The following is a 19,775-nucleotide window of genomic DNA, read 5'->3' as shown; positions in this document are numbered from 1 at the left end:
GGATACCCGCCTAGCCAGCCAGATCAGCCAGATCAACCCTGGTGATCAACGGGGTGACAGATGTCGCAGTCAGATCGCCCTCACATCTCAAAAATGAGCACGCACACACACACACACAAAGCATACAAGAGCTGACTGAGAGAAAAGGGAGGAAGTTTACTAGGGTGATAGTTGCAAATCTTGAAGTTCAGGGAAAGCAGCACTGAAGAGGAAAATGACCACTATTTCTAGGGGCGAAAGGAACGGCTCACATGCAAATGGGTGTGTGTGTGTGTGTGTATGTGAACAGATCCAGAACACTCACAGTGAATGGCCAAAGGACCAATATTTATACCCCCAAATGGGTCCTGAGGAGTATGAAAATAAGCCGGCAGGAAAGCCAGAGGCAAATGATGGGCTCCAACAGTAAAATAGGAGAGGCCTGATGTATTGTCAGGACTCAAGAGAATGCCTGGACTATTCTGTTGAATACTGGTTGATTGCCAGGGTGGGTGCAGGTAGGGTAAGTAATCGTCTGCTTGGAGCGCTGATTAAGTCACCTTAGGGTGACACAGTGAAGATTAGCTGGCTCCATTAGCCAGTCAGGCTCATCTTAGGGCCTGGAGAAAGGTTCAGTGGCCAACCTCCTTCCTGCCCAAGCCTGAGACACAAGATGGACCCCCATTTTGTGGGGAGCAGTGTCTTGCTCTTATGCCAATCTTTGGCCCCCATGCCTCCCTCCATGGCACCCCGTAACTGTAGGAGGGGTCTTACTTGCTTACACACAGGAGTGTGATTGGCATAGACCTACCTTCTGGCCAAACTCTGGAGGCCTCATCATGAGGTAAAGAGGAAAATGCTCAGGACTGCGGCTCAGTAGCAAAGTGTGTGCTTTGCATGAAGAAAGTCCAAAAGCTCCATCCTTGGGGTCTCCAAGTTAAAAAAAGAAAAAAGTAAAGTAGTAGGTGATGAAATTACCTTGGCCTAAGACCGTGGAGAGTTGGTGACCGCCTGGATAGACAATGCTGGACTTGGTAGGCCTGCAGTCTGACCTGGAATAAGGCAACTGTCTGTGATTGGGAGAAATGAAGGAAACCTGGAAGAAGAAATGGCGTTTGATGCATATAGTGGAGAACTACGGGAGAAGGATGGGGAACTGGGTTCACGTGGTTTGAAAGAACCAGCCAGATTTTTGGCTGCAGGCCTCTGGAATATGATGTTTATATTCTTAATTGCTTTTCTCATTCTGGGTGTGGAAAAGAGAATGTTTGTATAGGAACTAGAGATTTTTCCTCACGATTAAAGTGATCATGCATACAGAAAGTAGAGTCTCAGCAGGCCGTCCCCACAAATATAAAAGGTACAAAAAGGTCTCTGGATGTGTACATTTTTATGCGTTATCTCATCAGTGGGTTATGCGGTGGCTGCCTAATATGCAGCCTCATTTCTATAATGGCAGCTTCTGCAAAGAGTTTCCTTTCATTTCTTGAAGGCTTAAGTTTAAAATCGGTGAGTCTGTGACTTCTTAATTCAAGAAAGAGAATATTTTTTGAGACTGTGTTTCAGTCACTCACTTTGGAATCCATTAAGCCTACTGCATTCACGTTTCAAAATTACTGATTCATTTTATACATTTTAACCTCATTTTTACCTCACATTTTTACCTCACCCTTCTTTTAAGGAACGTAGGGCAGCAGGCATGGTTCTTCCCCGTTCTCCTTTTTTATTTTCAGAACATCTAGTAAGGTAGGCCAGACTGAAGGATTGGCCTACCCAGTGAGTTTTATGGCGAGTGGGGATTTTTGAATCTGGGTCTCCCATATTTTTGACCCCCAATTCTGACCAGTGTGCCACGCTGGCTTTCAATAGGATTGCTTTCCCTGAATTCTGTCTGATTTCTGAACCCAAGAGATGTACAAATGGGAGTTCTTTATTCTCTCATCCCCTCTACACCCAGATCTCAACAATTACGGACTGACTCAGTGGTCCAGCACTGAACCTTTTCCTTGTCCTGCCCGCTACTTCAGATATCAGTCATACACTCAAGTGATATCTTGTTCTATACTCTCTATAGGGTGGATTTCTTGTCAAACTGGCATTATTATTAAGTCTCCATTGTTTAGGTTGTCAGTTTGCAAAAATATAGTATCTGCAAGAGGAGTTGATAGGCATGCTGTTGCTCTTCTAAGCATTCCCAGTGAAATGTTGAAGTTTTTTCATTCACTTCACTGAAACTTCAGGAGAAGTTTCCGTATGATACAGTCTTCATTACCAACTCCTTTCTTTGTTGTTAGAAATGCAATCTTCTCAGATGAAGGTTAATCCTTTTCTCCTCCCCCATCTCTGCATCCCTTATTGTTTCGTAGCAAAGCAAGATTGGATGGCCGGACACCACTGGAAGCCACAGAGGTGATGGGTAGCAATGACCTTTTGGAAAAAGAGGGGCACGAGGACTTGAACCACGATCTTGTCAACGGCACCGCCTGCAACAATGTGGAAGCAGCCCGGAGGCTGGCAAAGCGCCTCTACGAGCTGGATGGATTCAAGCGATCTGACGTAGCGAAACACATGGGCAAAAAGTAGGTTCCGGCATGTGACTTTTTTTACCTAAATGGTGGGTCTGCAAAATGATGAGATTAAGTGAAGGCTCATGTCTCTTTCTCTTTCTCTCCCTCTCTCTCTCTAGTAATGAATTCAGCAAACTTGTAGCGGAGGAATACTTTAAGTTCTTTGATTTCACGGACATATCTTTAGATAGCGCCCTCAGGTACGAAATCATCTGGCAAAACTTGTGTGACTTTTTTCAATAGGGGGTTTGTGCGTCGTGTGTACAGAGCCATCCACTAAGAACCCCATTCTCATCTCTCCTAGAGCACTCGCAGGCTACCCAGTAGGATATGCTCGCCAGAGCATTTTTAAAAAAATGAATTGTAAAATACTGGCTGCGTAAATTGTCTAATCTGGAGATTGAAAAGTCAAAGAAGTGACAGCCATGCTCTGAAAAATAAATAAGGAAGATGAGCAGGGAATGCTGAGAGCTGAAAGACTGAGGGAGCCTGACAGCTGCATCTTTTAAAAAAAACCACACACACAGCTGTTTTGATTAACTGGATTTGGAAATATGTATTTTTGGGTTGGGCTCTGTGTGCTGGAAAGCACATTTAAAGCAGGCTTGGCATCTGGCAAAGCCTGTATAAGAACAGGAATGATACAGCCATATTTAGTAAGAGTAGCAATTGCTATTGGTTCCATCCTTTCCAAGTGTTTAAAATTGCAATGGGAGGATAGGCAACATTTGGTGTATTGTCTTGCAGTGTTGTTTCTGGGACTATCTATATAGACTCTTGGGCTGGAGACAGTGTAATGTACTAAGGGGGTAGAACAGTTTGAGAAATGTATCATTCGGGTGGTTTCTACACTTATGCCTTTGGTCTCATTGACGCTTCCGGCTGTAATAGGTTGTGCAGGCTTTGGAAACCACACAAAAACCTGTAGAACTTGTTTAACCAAACATGAATTTCAGAATCATTACCTCACTGGTAGTGATTCCTGTTACAAATGGCCCTCAAATCTCCTGGGGTAGGGATATTTCCAACCTTAACACAAATACCTTCAACAATTTAACATTATTTATTTATCTTTCTAGGTCATTCTTCAGAGCCTTTTCCCTTATTGGAGAAACTCAGGAAAGAGAGAGAGTTCTCGTTAACTTCTCTAAAAGATACCACCAATGCAACCCAAATTCCCCCCCAACACAAGGTAATTTTACTGCACAGTTAATACAAACTTGGAATTGCCTATTCACTTTCCCCTCTCGAAGCATTAAATTTTGCTTGAGCATCCACCCTGTTGTCTTCATGCTGAAGTGGTTGCTGAACATGCAGCTTGGCTGTTGTCATCAGAACACCTCTTCAAGAGCATGGATGCTGTGCTTTTCAAGGGGGTCTCAGACGGCAGCCATTTTGTGGAAAGCCACCCAACTGACTTCCCGCTTAGAAGAAGAAGGTTTGGATTTATATCCCCCCTTTCTCTCCTGCTGGAGACTCAAAGGGGCTCACAATCTCCTTGCCCTTCCCCTCACAACAAACACCCTGTGGTTAGGTGGAGACTGAGAGCCTCCAGCTGTGGTTAATGGGTCACCCAGCTGGCGTATTGTTGGGGAGTTGTACAGGCTAATCTGAATTCCCCAGATGAAGCCTCCACAGCTCAGGCGGCAGAGCTGGGGGCCAGAGCCGGTTCCTCCAGATTGAATGCAGGCTGTAACCTCCTACGCCACTGCTGCTCCCTTACTTAGAAGCTGGATCGCATCAGAACCCTGTTTGTAGTTGCTGCTTGCAGAATAGCACTGCTCATCAGTGGGTTTAGGGTGGCATAACTCTGCTTAGGGCCGGGCTGTGAATCACTCTGTTAGGGTGAGGTCAGCTTCTGATTGGAAGGAGGGCTGATGATGGGCTTGGGAAAATTCCTGGTTTAAATCTTTCCTCTGTTATATGACCCGGCAGCTACTCTGCCTCAGCCCTCCTCCCCGAATCCGTAACATGGGAATAATATAGTCTCACCCCACATGAATGACTGAGATGAATAAACACCCAGGACTTAGGTAGAAAATAGACATTAAAAAAGAGCAAGTAACACAGTCCTCCCCCCAACAACTTTCTTGGGAGGGAGGGGAAGGGTTGTAATCCACGTTGAGTCTCTGTTAGGAAGACGAGCTATAAATGAAATTAATAAAATAATAAAAATACATTTCTGTTTGGGAAGAGGCATTGAAGAAGACATTACTCTCCCGCTGATGTTACCATGAAAGGAGCAGCAGTGGCGTAATGGTTAAGAGCAAGTGTACTCTAATCTGGAGGAACCAGGTTTGATTCCCCGCTCTGCCGCTTGAGCTGTGGAGGCTTATCTGGGGAATTCAGATTAGCCTGTGCACCCTGCATCCCAGCTGGGTGACCTTGGGCTAGTCACAGTTCTTCTGAGCTCTCTCAGCCCCACCTACCTACAGGGTGTGTTGTGGCGGGGGAGGGGCAAAGGAGATTGTAAGCCTTGAGGTCTTTTACAGGGAGAAAGGGATAAATCAACTCTTCTTCTTCTTCTTCTTCTTCTTCTTCTTCTTCTTCTTCTTCTTCTTCTTCTTCTTCTTCTTCTTCTTCTTCTTCTTCTTCTTCTTCTTCTTCTTCTTCTTCTTCTTCTTCTTCTTTCTCCTCCTCCTCCTCCTCCTCCTCCTCCTCCTCCTCCTCCTCCTCCTCCTCCTCCTCCTCCTTCCAGACAATTTGCCAGTAAATCATTGCAATTCTCAATAGCCACTTCCACCACAATGTGAATAATACCAGCTCCTTTGTGTGTATGGTAGTCAAAAGACTTGTCTCTGCCCTGAGCATCTTCCACTGAACATTATATAAGTATGTGAGCCGATGTGATTAGTACACAGCTAAATGTAGTTTCAATTTGGGGGAAGTTAGAATTCAGAGGCTAACAAAGTATCTTGAGGGACGAGGCCAGCTTTGAACAAGGAAGGAAATCAGAGGTAGGACACTCTGCTGGCGTTCTGTGAAAGAGTTGCTGGCTTAGGAGGGAGCAGTGGAATTCCAGTAATTCTAGAGAGACTGAAATGGCTTACGTCATTGGCTTAACTGGGTTGTGGATCAGGCTGTCAAAGTAAGGCCTGCTTCTGCAGCTTAGGTGATGCGAGCCTTTGGCCTCTGAGAAGTAGCTCTCCAGAACATGATTTAGGGCTACATTTTCTGTTCAGCAGGCAAAACCAGTTGCCGCCTTCCATATGCCTTTATTTTGCAAGTCTTCTTTCTCTGTTAATGTCACGCGTTGCAGAAAATTGCTTTTGAAAAGGAGAGTGTGATAATTAGGCTGCGGGGGGTCCCAACTCCACTTGAATCATTCTTCTCGTGAGCAGATGTGAGTGGTGGGAAGTGCGACTCGTTGTGGTTTGTTTCCCCCTCCTTGTGTCACTTTCTGTATGTCATTCTTGGGGTGTTCTTTCCCCCCCTCTTCCCTGCAGATGAAGTCCACTGCCTCACATGTGCAATGGTGCTGCTCAACACGGATCTCCATGGCTACGTGAGTATTCTACAAAATTGGGATTGTGAATCTTGGGTTTTTTTTAGAAATTTCATAAGGCACGTTCAGTGGTTACGTGTCAGTCAGTCAGTCCGTCAGTGGTTATGTGTGTCACTTCTAGGTGCATTTTTACAGGAATGCAGCCAGAAAGCCTTCTGGGTAATCTGAGCAAAGGGGGAGAACAAGGGGACAGTTTCTGGGATAGCCAAGGGTCCAGAGCCCAAGGTTGCTCTGTGAACCAGGGCTAGACATGTGAACCAGGGCTAGAACCATGTGAACCAGGGTTAGACAAGATCCATCTGAACTGGGCAAACTCAGTATCAAGTACAACAATTGAGAGCCAGCATAGTGTAGTGTTTAGAGCAGTGGTTCTCAACCTGTGGGTCGGGACCCCTTTGGGGGTCGAACGTCCCTTTTGCAGGGGTCGCCTAAGACTCTCTGCATCAGTGTTCTCCATCTGTAAAATGGATAAATATTAGGGTCGGGGGTCACCACAACATGAGGAACTGTATTAAAGGGTCACGGCATTAGAAAGGTTGAAAACCACTGGCTTAGTGTTGGACGACGACCTGAGAGACCTCGGGCAAATCCCCACACTGCTGTGGAAGCTTGCTGGGTGACCTGGGCCCAGCTGATCTCTCTCAGCTTAACCCACATTGCATGTGGTGGTCTGAGGAGTAAACTGAGAGACCAATACTGTTAGCCACTTCAAATCTCCTTGAGGAGCGGGGAATTGGGATATAAAGAATAGATGGAAGAGTAGCTTTTAAAGTGGAGAATATTAACCTCAGGATTTCCTGTAGCAGTAAACGCCGCAGATTCAGGAAGTACAGTGGCAAAGGGATTGGGACTTAGCATCCTGGCTTCTTTGCTCAGGTTGGTTTTGACCCAGTAGCATATGCCTGATACGCCTGCACGTCTCTTTTCCAATTGGTAATGCCAGGGAGTTTGGACTCTGGCTTCAAGGCTCCAGGGGCAAGCAGAACACTTGCTTCTATTCAAGATTTTTATCCTGTCTTCCAGTCAGCTGGTCTCCTAGATAGCTTAGCTTATATGAGAACAATTGAAGCCGTTTGGCTTCCACTGAAATGTATCTCTTCTAAAGAAAGATGCACAGGCATGGAGTCTTCAAGCTTCTCCCCCGCTCTCTGGTGTTTGTACCAGTGAGACTGCTGTTCTCCCAGGGACCCAATGAGCCCAGGGAATTACCCTCCAAGCCGCCTCAGTAGCAATAGTCCCAGGTGGGTTCATGGTCCTGTGCACTTTGGAACTGGGATGCCTTGAACTAGGATGCTTGGATGTCTCTGTGCAAAGACTTACCAAAGATTTAGTGGCGACTCTGCTGGAAAGTCGTTCTCGTCTGAGGTTCAAATGGTTACCTTTAGTCCCTGAGTTGCTAACATTTCTGTTAAACTCCCTTTGTAGTCCTTCCCAACTATGCTCTGGAAACACTTCAGTGGACTTCCAGAATTGTGACCAGCAATGGTGCAGTAAAGTTCTGTGGTGGCTGTTGTTACGGACGGTGCTTGTGATTACTGAGACACTTCCCCATCTCATGGATAGAATAGATTTCAAAGACCAGCTTTCATTTTTTTTTTACTTTTAAAATAATATAAAGGAAGAATGAGTTATCCACATATTGCACACCTGTCAAAGGGGACAACCTCCCCACCCAAAGGGGACAACCTCCCCCTTTCCCTTTTATAAATGTCTCTCCTGTCATGGGGATGGAATTGAAATCGACTGAACAAGAGATAGAATATGTTTGGGTGCTGTGTGGTTTCCGGGCTGTATGGCCGTGTTCTAGCAGCATTCTCTGTGGCAGATGCAGGCGAAACGTCAGAAGAGAATGCTGCTAGAACGTTAACTGTATAATGTTCCGACATTGGCTTAACCGACAATAGATAGAATATGTTTTGATGTGCCTCCCTAAGATTCCACCATCCATGTTAGGTCTGTACTGTTATTGATCTGACAGCTCTGGATAAGGCTGAATGTATCCCAGCGATCAGGGGACAGGCGCTGTCCTTTCGCTTCACAGGAACAATTGTTTATATCCTGAATATCCAGCATTAATATTACCCTCTGCTGCTTTGCAGGATTGTTAGACTACCTGATGACCACTAGGTGGCAGGGTATGCACAGCTTTCCCTTAGGCTCTTGTCCATCAGAGTAGAATGCAAAGCTCTTGCATTTGAAGTTTGAAAGTCACGCCGGGCAGAGTATTTTAATCTGTCATGGGGCTGTGTGGTCAGTGAGGACTTGAGGGGTCAGGTTCAAATCCTTATTTAGGTAGAATTATTCTTGAGAAGCTATTGGCGAGTTGCTGCCTCTTCATCTAGCCAAGCGATTCCCAAAAGGTACCCCGCTGTAGGCCATGGAGGATTATTGTGCTCAGTCGCATCCAGCACAAGCTAGCCGTCAGTGCGGATTCTCTGTGCAGTGTTGCTTTGTGCTTCCCTTCCCACTGACAGGATCCCAAGGGGTAAAATTGAAGGTGCACCGAGATTCCCTGACCCACCTGATGGGTCTGGAGAAATCCTTGAGGAATCCCCATTATTTAAAAACAGCAGTCAGAGATCTGAAAAAGTGGTGAAAGGAGGACGGTAGGAGGCATGGGATGTGTGTTTTCCCCTGAAGTCAGATCTGAATTCAGATGATTGCCTAACTGCATTTAAATTTGTAAAAAAATGGAGCTAGGGAACCTCCATGTGGGTGAATTGGAAGGGGCCTGGCAGGTTAGAAGCTGAAGCTCTGGAGAAAGCATCAACTCCCCCACCCCAACAGAGTTCTAAACTTGCACACAATTCTCAAGTGCCTCCCATGAGCCTAGCCCCACTTCCCTTGTCTGCTGTCTATTTGGCTGTGGTAAACCTCTGTTTCCCTTTGCTGTTATTCTCCCTCTCACCTTCTGTGGTGCCTTGGAAGCTGTTTCAGCAGCATCTAAGGCAGTCGTGGCGAACCTATGGCACGGTTGCCAGAGGTGGCACTCAGAGCTCTCTCTGTGGACATGCGCAAACAGAGTGCACCCTCCCCCCACACACACACACACATCTAGGCTGGCCTGGGCCGCTGGGCTCGATTATTAGCATTAAACCTAAGACCTACTTTTGGGGAAGCAGTGTAGGTAACCCTGTTAAGCACTGTTAAACCCCACTGATTTTCATGCGAAGAACTAAAGCGTGATCCTTTACGTGGGAGTAAGCTTGGTTGCTGGCAATGGGGCTTGCTTCTGAGTAAACCCTCCTAGGGTAGTGATTCACCCGTTGGAAGAGTTGCACGGTTGCTTCAAAGCAAAGTCACCAACTACCACCAAGCTTACTCCTGAGTAATGCACGCCTCGAAGCCAACCCTTTTTTCTAAACTCAAACCTCAGTTTTGAGGTTAAATTGCTGTGTTGGCACTTTGCGATAAATCAGTGGGTTTTGGGTTGCAATTTGGGCACTCAGTCTCGAAAAGGTTCCCTATCACTGATCTAAGGTGTGCCATCGAGGTGCACCCTGCGACATGCAGATTCCACAGGCTGCATAACCTCATTCAGTGAAAACCCAAGGTGATAATTCTCATCCTCCTACTGGGGATGAGCCACTAGAACTCATGTTGTGAACACAGAGATGACAAATTGTGTCAACACCACTGAGCACTGCCCGTTTTCAGTGAGTTTCCGTACTCTTTGCAAACCTTATTTCATTGCTGCTCTTCTCTTCCCTCACTGTCTGTGACCTCACTTGCTCCCGCTTCCATTTGAGTCTGTTGACTTTGGACATATGCCCCAGTGGTGTCCTGAGGATAGATCTCATGGGACGATATGGCAGGTGCTTGTACACAAAATTGCTTGGGGTTGCCAGAGCCAATGGAAATAAAGAGCCTTGTGAGCAGCTGAGGACAGGGAGAGTGAGGGCAAAGGAGAAGGGGAACAGATTTGAGAAGCAGCAGCAGCCCGGTCAACAGCACAGGCCAGAAGGTGGCTTTTATGATGGAGAGTAATTTTTGATCATTTGTGTGGCCGCGGCAAGTGAGCTGCTTTTGAAGCTGATGATCAAAATTAGTGAATAATTGGTGGCAGCAGGAATTCAGATGGCTAGTTAGGTTTTGACCATAGTGCTGACGTGATTCAAAATGGAGTCTTCAGCTTCAGTTTGTGATGGCTTCTGAAGATGAAATGTAATTGCTTCTCTTGTACCTATTTATGTATTGCCGCCTTTTGTATTAAGTGTGAAAAATTTATAACACCAGCCATAAAAACTGTAGCAGATTATTTCCTGTATGTCTCTCTTTTTCTCATTCTTGAAGCACTTCTTTTGATTGGTGTATATATACATATTTCTTTGCTTTGTGTCCCCCTATTATATTATTTTTCTAGGTGGTAAGTTGAAATGTGGCCATAGCTTGGAATGCAATTTAACCATCACCGTCTGTTTCCTAACTATAATTCAGTGCTCCCGTCTGTACGCATGCGGCAGAACTAAATAAACCATTTCTGTTTTCCCCGAACATTTGCATACCACTTATCTTTTAATGCTTTTTGGAAAAAAAAGACCAAGTGCTGCATATAATATGAATGTCAACTGCATGGAATGTTATATAGATCCTTCCGGAATCAAATAGGATATTTACCCCAGCAACACTGAAGAATTAGCTGCAGTTTCCAACTCTGCTATGTGTTGGAGCCTTGGAATCTGACTTTGACCCCCAGTTTGTTGTATGCTTGTTCTTTTTATCTTTGTAAATCATCGGTAAACTGAGCCCTTCTTTCACATCCTGATCCACGGTAAATCGCTCAGATATCTACCACTAAAGGTCAGCACATTGGTACCTTTAACCAGGCTGGAAGCTGGGAAACGAAACACCGGCTTGCATGGTCCCTCGCTAACTCTTGTTTTCTTGGAAATTAAATTTCCCATTCCTACCGTAACCATGGTGAATCTTTTTGCTAACAGCCACATGAAGTGTGGATGAGGCTAATCAGGGCCCTTTCTTTGCTTACACCCAGTGTTGGGGAAGCTTTTCTCATGTACTATGATCCTGCATCACTGGATAGACTATGTGAAGGCTGCAATCACGTGGGCAGGACCACCTGCATGGCTGTTTCTCACCCAGGCATTTCAGGTCCATGTAGCTGGGCCTGGTTCCATAAGAGCAATTGTCTTTCTCTCCCTCTGTCTTTGATAGCAAGGAATCACCCCAGGTGAAGTGGTTCCGGTACCCCTAAATGTGTGAGTGAAGAGGGTCTATACAGCAAGATCTGGAATCTAATTTGAAATCCTTGTTAACCGAGAACCCTGGTCTACCTGTTCACGAAGATTAGTTTAGAAACCCCTTAGACACCAGGACTGACGAATTTGTTTGGGCAGAGGAAGAACGTTATCCCATGAAGATCAGAAAAGCTTAACTTCCCTCCATTTGGGCAGTTTTCTTTTTGTAAAGATGAGTTCATTCTTTAAATAAAAAAAAACACACAAGTTTCTATTTAGTTGAGTGTTGCTCTGGCAAAAAGCATTCCAGCTTTTGTTTGTTAGGCCAGCCCTTCGCGTTCTTGGAATGCAACCCACTTTACTAAAGTGCTTTGAGAGCCAGGGCTGAAAAGCCTGTGCAATTGCTAAGATTCACCGTCACCCATTATCATTGTAGGAGCTTCAGGCCTACTGTTCGTTCTTCCATTCCCCTGTAGGGTGGCTTGTTCCTGCCAGTCTCTGTTTTAAAGTTGCATCAACCAGACACACTTACAAAGAACGTCTCTAACCCTGGGACTGCTGCTCGGTCGTTTGCTTTTCAGCCTGGGGAGTGTGGAAACGCATTAGAGGGGTTTTTTTTGTCTTAAACCCCTCCCCCCCACCATCTCACTCTTTTCTGTTTATTTGAATTGATATCTCTGTGTCCTGTATCTTTCAGAACATTGGCAAAAAAATGTCCTGCCAAGAATTCATTGCCAACCTTCAGGGAATGAATGAAGGCCGAGATTTCCCAAAAGAACTCTTGAAGGTAAGGCACTGAATTGTTTTCTCCTGTTGGATTGCAATGTTAACTCTTGCACTGCCAGTCAGCAATGTGAACAGTGCTTTTAAACTGACAGAGCAGCACATCATTCTCCCCCCCACCCCACCCCGCTTCTACTGATGAATAGTCATTTCTAGACCATGGGGTGGACCATTCCTGCATGCTCAAGGGAAGGGAATTTTCACCGATTCTCCCCTTCCTCCTGGGAATGGCCGCTTGTTCTCCTGGAGTAGCATTTTATCGGGCGTTTTGAACAGGAGCGGAGAGGCACAGAAGCTGTACCCAGGATTTTGAGCAGGCCCAAAGCCTATATGTGCTATGAATGGTGAGCATGTTTTATTTTTCAGAGTTGTGGAAGATGTTTATCACTGACTTCACTTCTGCCCACCTTTCTGCCCAAAGTGACCGGCATCATTCTCCTCTCCTCCCTTGTACCCTCGTGACTACAGATCTGTGAAGGAGGTTAGGCTGAGAGCAGATGGCTGGGCCAAGGCCACCCAGTGAGTTTCCATGTCAGTGTGGGGATTTAGTAGACAAGCCTTTATTGGCATTCCAAAATACAATAAAACAATTGTCCATAAAAGACAGATAGATACAACAGCCATTCAGAGTCTTATCAATAGTTTAGTCTAAATGGACTCATCAAAAGTGCCATTCCTATACACCTCTCCACAGACCAGACTGAAAACCCATCAACAGAGCCCAGGCATCACAACAGCATACAATATCAACACTCCACTATAAAAACACAGAGTTTGTTAGAGTGGCACCTAACACAGAACAAGGGATAGGGGGCGAGGAAATAGGCAAACAATTGATTTGACTCCCAGTGTGGGGATTTGAACTCAGATCTCCTGGATCCTAGTTTGACACTCTGATCATTCGTTTGGGGACTCTTGGACGATGTGCCAGGCAAGCCAGTGGACTGTGAGGTGGACTGAAGTGAACCTTGAACAGTTAGGCTGCTGCACTGTATGGGTGTCCACTCTGTTCCCCTGGGAGCTAGGAAGAGCCATGAAGCATTGATGCCCCTTGCCAGTTCTCAGGTGGCAGCTGCAGCATACTGAATGGGAGAGAAATAAAGATATGCACGCATGCCTTGATGTTACCCATGCTGTGTCGCCACTGTCCAAGAAGCACAGTCCTGTCCCAAAACCCCAGGCGATTTTGTCTTGCCCTTACCCTCTTGATCAGGGCTATACCTCTGCTTCCCACTGCAGTGAGGAAGCCAGACGTAGTTATTTGTGCGTCTGGCTCCTCACCTAATGCGGAGCGGGCATACCTTCTGCACACGGATTACACTAGATCAGAGTCAGACCCGTCTTGCACAGGATGTGAAGGCAGACAGTCAGCTCAGCTTTTTATCTGACACACATTGCTGGCTGTGAAGCTGAGCATTTATTGCAACAGGTTTTTCTGAGGCCTTGCGAAGGGAGATGCTTTCATGTTTGGGTGGCAGATATAATTTGAGATCAGGACACGCTGTATGGTACATTACAGCTTTTCTCCTCTTGCGCAGCTCGTGGATGTCTATGCGTTTAATTTGTGCTAGCAGCCAAATCAGAATAGAACACCGAATCTGAGGTTTGCATTGCCGAGCTTTTTCCTGTTGTCAGCAGTGAGAGGAATGTGCCTCGTTTCTTTTGTCTGATTGCTAGCTGTTAGCCCAGTTGTTTGGCAGTGGGCGAAATATGAAAATGTGGCATCTTGTTGCGCGTGGATCCAAAGCCCTGAACCTCAGCAAAAGGAAGAGTTGCGTTTGATTTTTCTGCTTCTTCAAATGTTTGTCCTTAATGAAATGAAAACCATCAGTAGAATCAAAAGAAGGCCCTTTTCCCCCCACATCCCCCCCCCCCCCCCCCCCCCCCCCCCCCCCCACCCCCCCCCCCCCCCTCCCCCCCCCCCCCCCACCCCCCCCCCCCCCCCCCCCCCCCACCCCCCACCCCCCCCCCCCCCCACCCCCCCCCCCCCCCACCCCCCCCCCCCCACCACCCCCCCCCCCCCCACCCCCCCCCCCACCCCCCACCCCCCCCCCCCCCCACCCCCCCCCCCCCCCACCCCCCCCCCCCCCCACCCCCCCCCCCCCCCACCCCCCCCCCCCCCCACCCCCCCCCCCCCCCACCCCCCCCCCCCCCCACCCCCCCCCCCCCCCACCCCCCCCCCCCCCCACCCCCCCCCCCCCCCACCCCCCCCCCCCCCCACCCCCCCCCCCCCCCACCCCCCCCCCCCCCCACCCCCCCCCCCCCCCACCCCCCCCCCCCCCCACCCCCCCCCCCCCCCACCCCCCCCCCCCCCCACCCCCCCCCCCCCCCACCCCCCCCCCCCCCCACCCCCCCCCCCCCCCACCCCCCCCCCCCCCCACCCCCCCCCCCCCCCACCCCCCCCCCCCCCCACCCCCCCCCCCCCCCACCCCCCCCCCCCCCCACCCCCCCCCCCCCCCACCCCCCCCCCCCCCCACCCCCCCCCCCCCCCACCCCCCCCCCCCCCCACCCCCCCCCCCCCCCACCCCCCCCCCCCCCCACCCCCCCCCCCCCCCACCCCCCCCCCCCCCCACCCCCCCCCCCCCCCACCCCCCCCCCCCCCCACCCCCCCCCCCCCCCACCCCCCCCCCCCCCCACCCCCCCCCCCCCCCACCCCCCCCCCCCCCCACCCCCCCCCCCCCCCACCCCCCCCCCCCCCCACCCCCCCCCCCCCCCACCCCCCCCCCCCCCCACCCCCCCCCCCCCCCACCCCCCCCCCCCCCCACCCCCCCCCCCCCCCACCCCCCCCCCCCCCCACCCCCCCCCCCCCCCACCCCCCCCCCCCCCCACCCCCCCCCCCCCCCACCCCCCCCCCCCCCCACCCCCCCCCCCCCCCACCCCCCCCCCCCCCCACCCCCCCCCCCCCCCACCCCCCCCCCCCCCCACCCCCCCCCCCCCCCACCCCCCCCCCCCCCCACCCCCCCCCCCCCCCACCCCCCCCCCCCCCCACCCCCCCCCCCCCCCACCCCCCCCCCCCCCCACCCCCCCCCCCCCCCACCCCCCCCCCCCCCCACCCCCCCCCCCCCCCACCCCCCCCCCCCCCCACCCCCCCCCCCCCCCACCCCCCCCCCCCCCCACCCCCCCCCCCCCCCACCCCCCCCCCCCCCCACCCCCCCCCCCCCCCACCCCCCCCCCCCCCCACCCCCCCCCCCCCCCACCCCCCCCCCCCCCCACCCCCCCCCCCCCCCACCCCCCCCCCCCCCCACCCCCCCCCCCCCCCACCCCCCCCCCCCCCCACCCCCCCCCCCCCCCACCCCCCCCCCCCCCCACCCCCCCCCCCCCCCACCCCCCCCCCCCCCCACCCCCCCCCCCCCCCACCCCCCCCCCCCCCCACCCCCCCCCCCCCCCACCCCCCCCCCCCCCCACCCCCCCCCCCCCCCACCCCCCCCCCCCCCCACCCCCCCCCCCCCCCACCCCCCCCCCCCCCCACCCCCCCCCCCCCCCACCCCCCCCCCCCCCCACCCCCCCCCCCCCCCACCCCCCCCCCCCCCCACCCCCCCCCCCCCCCACCCCCCCCCCCCCCCACCCCCCCCCCCCCCCACCCCCCCCCCCCCCCACCCCCCCCCCCCCCCACCCCCCCCCCCCCCCACCCCCCCCCCCCCCCACCCCCCCCCCCCCCCACCCCCCCCCCCCCCCACCCCCCCCCCCCCCCACCCCCCCCCCCCCCCACCCCCCCCCCCCCCCACCCCCCCCCCCCCCCACCCCCCCCCCCCCCCACCCCCCCCCCCCCCCACCCCCCCCCCCCCCCACCCCCCCCCCCCCCCACCCCCCCCCCCCCCCACCCCCCCCCCCCCCCACCCCCCCCCCCCCCCACCCCCCCCCCCCCCCACCCCCCCCCCCCCCCACCCCCCCCCCCCCCCACCCCCCCCCCCCCCCACCCCCCCCCCCCCCCACCCCCCCCCCCCCCCACCCCCCCCCCCCCCCACCCCCCCCCCCCCCCACCCCCCCCCCCCCCCACCCCCCCCCCCCCCCACCCCCCCCCCCCCCCACCCCCCCCCCCCCCCACCCCCCCCCCCCCCCACCCCCCCCCCCCCCCACCCCCCCCCCCCCCCACCCCCCCCCCCCCCCACCCCCCCCCCCCCCCACCCCCCCCCCCCCCCACCCCCCCCCCCCCCCACCCCCCCCCCCCCCCACCCCCCCCCCCCCCCACCCCCCCCCCCCCCCACCCCCCCCCCCCCCCACCCCCCCCCCCCCCCACCCCCCCCCCCCCCCACCCCCCCCCCCCCCCACCCCCCCCCCCCCCCACCCCCCCCCCCCCCCACCCCCCCCCCCCCCCACCCCCCCCCCCCCCCACCCCCCCCCCCCCCCACCCCCCCCCCCCCCCACCCCCCCCCCCCCCCACCCCCCCCCCCCCCCACCCCCCCCCCCCCCCACCCCCCCCCCCCCCCACCCCCCCCCCCCCCCACCCCCCCCCCCCCCCACCCCCCCCCCCCCCCACCCCCCCCCCCCCCCACCCCCCCCCCCCCCCACCCCCCCCCCCCCCCACCCCCCCCCCCCCCCACCCCCCCCCCCCCCCACCCCCCCCCCCCCCCACCCCCCCCCCCCCCCACCCCCCCCCCCCCCCACCCCCCCCCCCCCCCACCCCCCCCCCCCCCCACCCCCCCCCCCCCCCACCCCCCCCCCCCCCCACCCCCCCCCCCCCCCACCCCCCCCCCCCCCCACCCCCCCCCCCCCCCACCCCCCCCCCCCCCCACCCCCCCCCCCCCCCACCCCCCCCCCCCCCCACCCCCCCCCCCCCCCACCCCCCCCCCCCCCCACCCCCCCCCCCCCCCACCCCCCCCCCCCCCCACCCCCCCCCCCCCCCACCCCCCCCCCCCCCCACCCCCCCCCCCCCCCACCCCCCCCCCCCCCCACCCCCCCCCCCCCCCACCCCCCCCCCCCCCCACCCCCCCCCCCCCCCACCCCCCCCCCCCCCCACCCCCCCCCCCCCCCACCCCCCCCCCCCCCCACCCCCCCCCCCCCCCACCCCCCCCCCCCCCCACCCCCCCCCCCCCCCACCCCCCCCCCCCCCCACCCCCCCCCCCCCCCACCCCCCCCCCCCCCCACCCCCCCCCCCCCCCACCCCCCCCCCCCCCCACCCCCCCCCCCCCCCACCCCCCCCCCCCCCCACCCCCCCCCCCCCCCACCCCCCCCCCCCCCCACCCCCCCCCCCCCCCACCCCCCCCCCCCCCCACCCCCCCCCCCCCCCACCCCCCCCCCCCCCCACCCCCCCCCCCCCCCACCCCCCCCCCCCCCCACCCCCCCCCCCCCCCACCCCCCCCCCCCCCCACCCCCCCCCCCCCCCACCCCCCCCCCCCCCCACCCCCCCCCCCCCCCACCCCCCCCCCCCCCCACCCCCCCCCCCCCCCACCCCCCCCCCCCCCCACCCCCCCCCCCCCCCACCCCCCCCCCCCCCCACCCCCCCCCCCCCCCACCCCCCCCCCCCCCCACCCCCCCCCCCCCCCACCCCCCCCCCCCCCCACCCCCCCCCCCCCCCACCCCCCCCCCCCCCCACCCCCCCCCCCCCCCACCCCCCCCCCCCCCCACCCCCCCCCCCCCCCACCCCCCCCCCCCCCCACCCCCCCCCCCCCCCACCCCCCCCCCCCCCCACCCCCCCCCCCCCCCACCCCCCCCCCCCCCCACCCCCCCCCCCCCCCACCCCCCCCCCCCCCCACCCCCCCCCCCCCCCACCCCCCCCCCCCCCCACCCCCCCCCCCCCCCACCCCCCCCCCCCCCCACCCCCCCCCCCCCCCACCCCCCCCCCCCCCCACCCCCCCCCCCCCCCACCCCCCCCCCCCCCCACCCCCCCCCCCCCCCACCCCCCCCCCCCCCCACCCCCCCCCCCCCCCACCCCCCCCCCCCCCCACCCCCCCCCCCCCCCACCCCCCCCCCCCCCCACCCCCCCCCCCCCCCACCCCCCCCCCCCCCCACCCCCCCCCCCCCCCACCCCCCCCCCCCCCCACCCCCCCCCCCCCCCACCCCCCCCCCCCCCCACCCCCCCCCCCCCCCACCCCCCCCCCCCCCCACCCCCCCCCCCCCCCACCCCCCCCCCCCCCCACCCCCCCCCCCCCCCACCCCCCCCCCCCCCCACCCCCCCCCCCCCCCACCCCCCCCCCCCCCCACCCCCCCCCCCCCCCACCCCCCCCCCCCCCCACCCCCCCCCCCCCCCACCCCCCCCCCCCCCCACCCCCCCCCCCCCCCACCCCCCCCCCCCCCCACCCCCCCCCCCCCCCACCCCCCCCCCCCCCCACCCCCCCCCCCCCCCACCCCCCCCCCCCCCCACCCCCCCCCCCCCCCACCCCCCCCCCCCCCCACCCCCCCCCCCCCCCACCCCCCCCCCCCCCCACCCCCCCCCCCCCCCACCCCCCCCCCCCCCCACCCCCCCCCCCCCCCACCCCCCCCCCCCCCCACCCCCCCCCCCCCCCACCCCCCCCCCCCCCCACCCCCCCCCCCCCCCACCCCCCCCCCCCCCCACCCCCCCCCCCCCCCACCCCCCCCCCCCCCCACCCCCCCCCCCCCCCACCCCCCCCCCCCCCCACCCCCCCCCCCCCCCACCCCCCCCCCCCCCCACCCCCCCCCCCCCCCACCCCCCCCCCCCCCCACCCCCCCCCCCCCCCACCCCCCCCCCCCCCCACCCCCCCCCCCCCCCACCCCCCCCCCCCCCCACCCCCCCCCCCCCCCACCCCCCCCCCCCCCCACCCCCCCCCCCCCCCACCCCCCCCCCCCCCCACCCCCCCCCCCCCCCACCCCCCCCCCCCCCCACCCCCCCCCCCCCCCACCCCCCCCCCCCCCCACCCCCCCCCCCCCCCACCCCCCCCCCCCCCCACCCCCCCCCCCCGCCAACAGAGTGATGGCATTCGGGAAAAAACTGTTCTTATGTCTAGTTGTCTTGGTGTGCAGTGCTCTGTAGCGACGTTTAGAGGGTAAGAGTTGAAACAGTTTATGTCCAGGATGCGAGGGGTCAGTAAATATTTTCACAGCCCTTTTTTTGACCCGTGCAGTATACAGGTCCTCAATGGAAGGCAGGGAATTTGTGATCTCATTGCCTGTTCCCAATTTCTTACTCCTGCTTCATGTATAACTCGTGCTACATCTGCACTGGCCCCTATGTCTGTACAAAAAAAGTTGCCCCACGGTTTGAGAGGCTGCATGGGAGATTTATTTATTTTTATGTATTTATTATTGGATTTATATACTGCCCTCCCCCGAAGGGCAAAGGGCTGTGTACAAAATGAACATAAACAGACAGGGCATAAATTAAAACTAATACAAATATAATATAAGCTCTGTATCATTACTAAACCCATTAAAACAGCAATTCAGCATTACAATTTCAAGACCAGCATCCGAGAACTAAAACTAAACCCTCCCGGGAAACCCAAAAGGCACCTCACTAAAATGGGCCACGTAGTTAAAAGACAAGGGGGGGGGGAAGGGGGTAAGAGACAGGGGGCACCCTCAGTAGCCGTCTCCCCCAAAAGCCTTTTTGCAGGTGGAAGCCTTTTAGAGGGTTATAGATGCTTCCTCCCTCCTTTCTTCCATGCTTGTATGGTCTTTGTAATCATTGATTTGGTTTTTGAAAGTAGATTTGGAATCCAAGGAATGTTTTGGAGGTCCCTGCCCAATTACTTCCTGTAACTGTAGGCCTAAGATATTTCACCATCTGTTGAAGACCTGAAGGCACTGAATGTTGCATGGGAAGAGGCTGAAACACTTGCCTGAGACCGA

The 19,775-nt window shown here is 57.8% G+C and overlaps 1 protein-coding gene across 5 annotated transcripts in view; it reads left to right on the top strand.

The window, feature by feature from the left end:
- The window catches only part of LOC125436168 (PH and SEC7 domain-containing protein 3-like), a 172,441-nt gene that overhangs the window by 68,293 nt on the left and 84,373 nt on the right, over positions 1-19,775 (top strand). For all 5 annotated transcript variants that reach the window (XM_048502893.1, XM_048502892.1, XM_048502891.1 and 2 more), the window contains 5 exons: positions 2,346-2,558; positions 2,666-2,746; positions 3,626-3,738; positions 5,993-6,051; positions 11,944-12,033. In XM_048502893.1, the coding sequence (XP_048358850.1) occupies positions 2,346-2,558; positions 2,666-2,746; positions 3,626-3,738; positions 5,993-6,051; positions 11,944-12,033 (556 nt within the window). The remainder of the gene's footprint in view (positions 1-2,345; positions 2,559-2,665; positions 2,747-3,625; positions 3,739-5,992; positions 6,052-11,943; positions 12,034-19,775) is intronic.

This window comes from Sphaerodactylus townsendi, linkage group LG07 (assembly GCF_021028975.2).
Source record: "Sphaerodactylus townsendi isolate TG3544 linkage group LG07, MPM_Stown_v2.3, whole genome shotgun sequence".
Lineage (NCBI taxonomy): Eukaryota > Metazoa > Chordata > Lepidosauria > Squamata > Sphaerodactylidae > Sphaerodactylus > Sphaerodactylus townsendi.
Note: the sequence above shows the minus strand (reverse complement) of the source record. Positions and strands in the feature narration are given on the sequence as shown.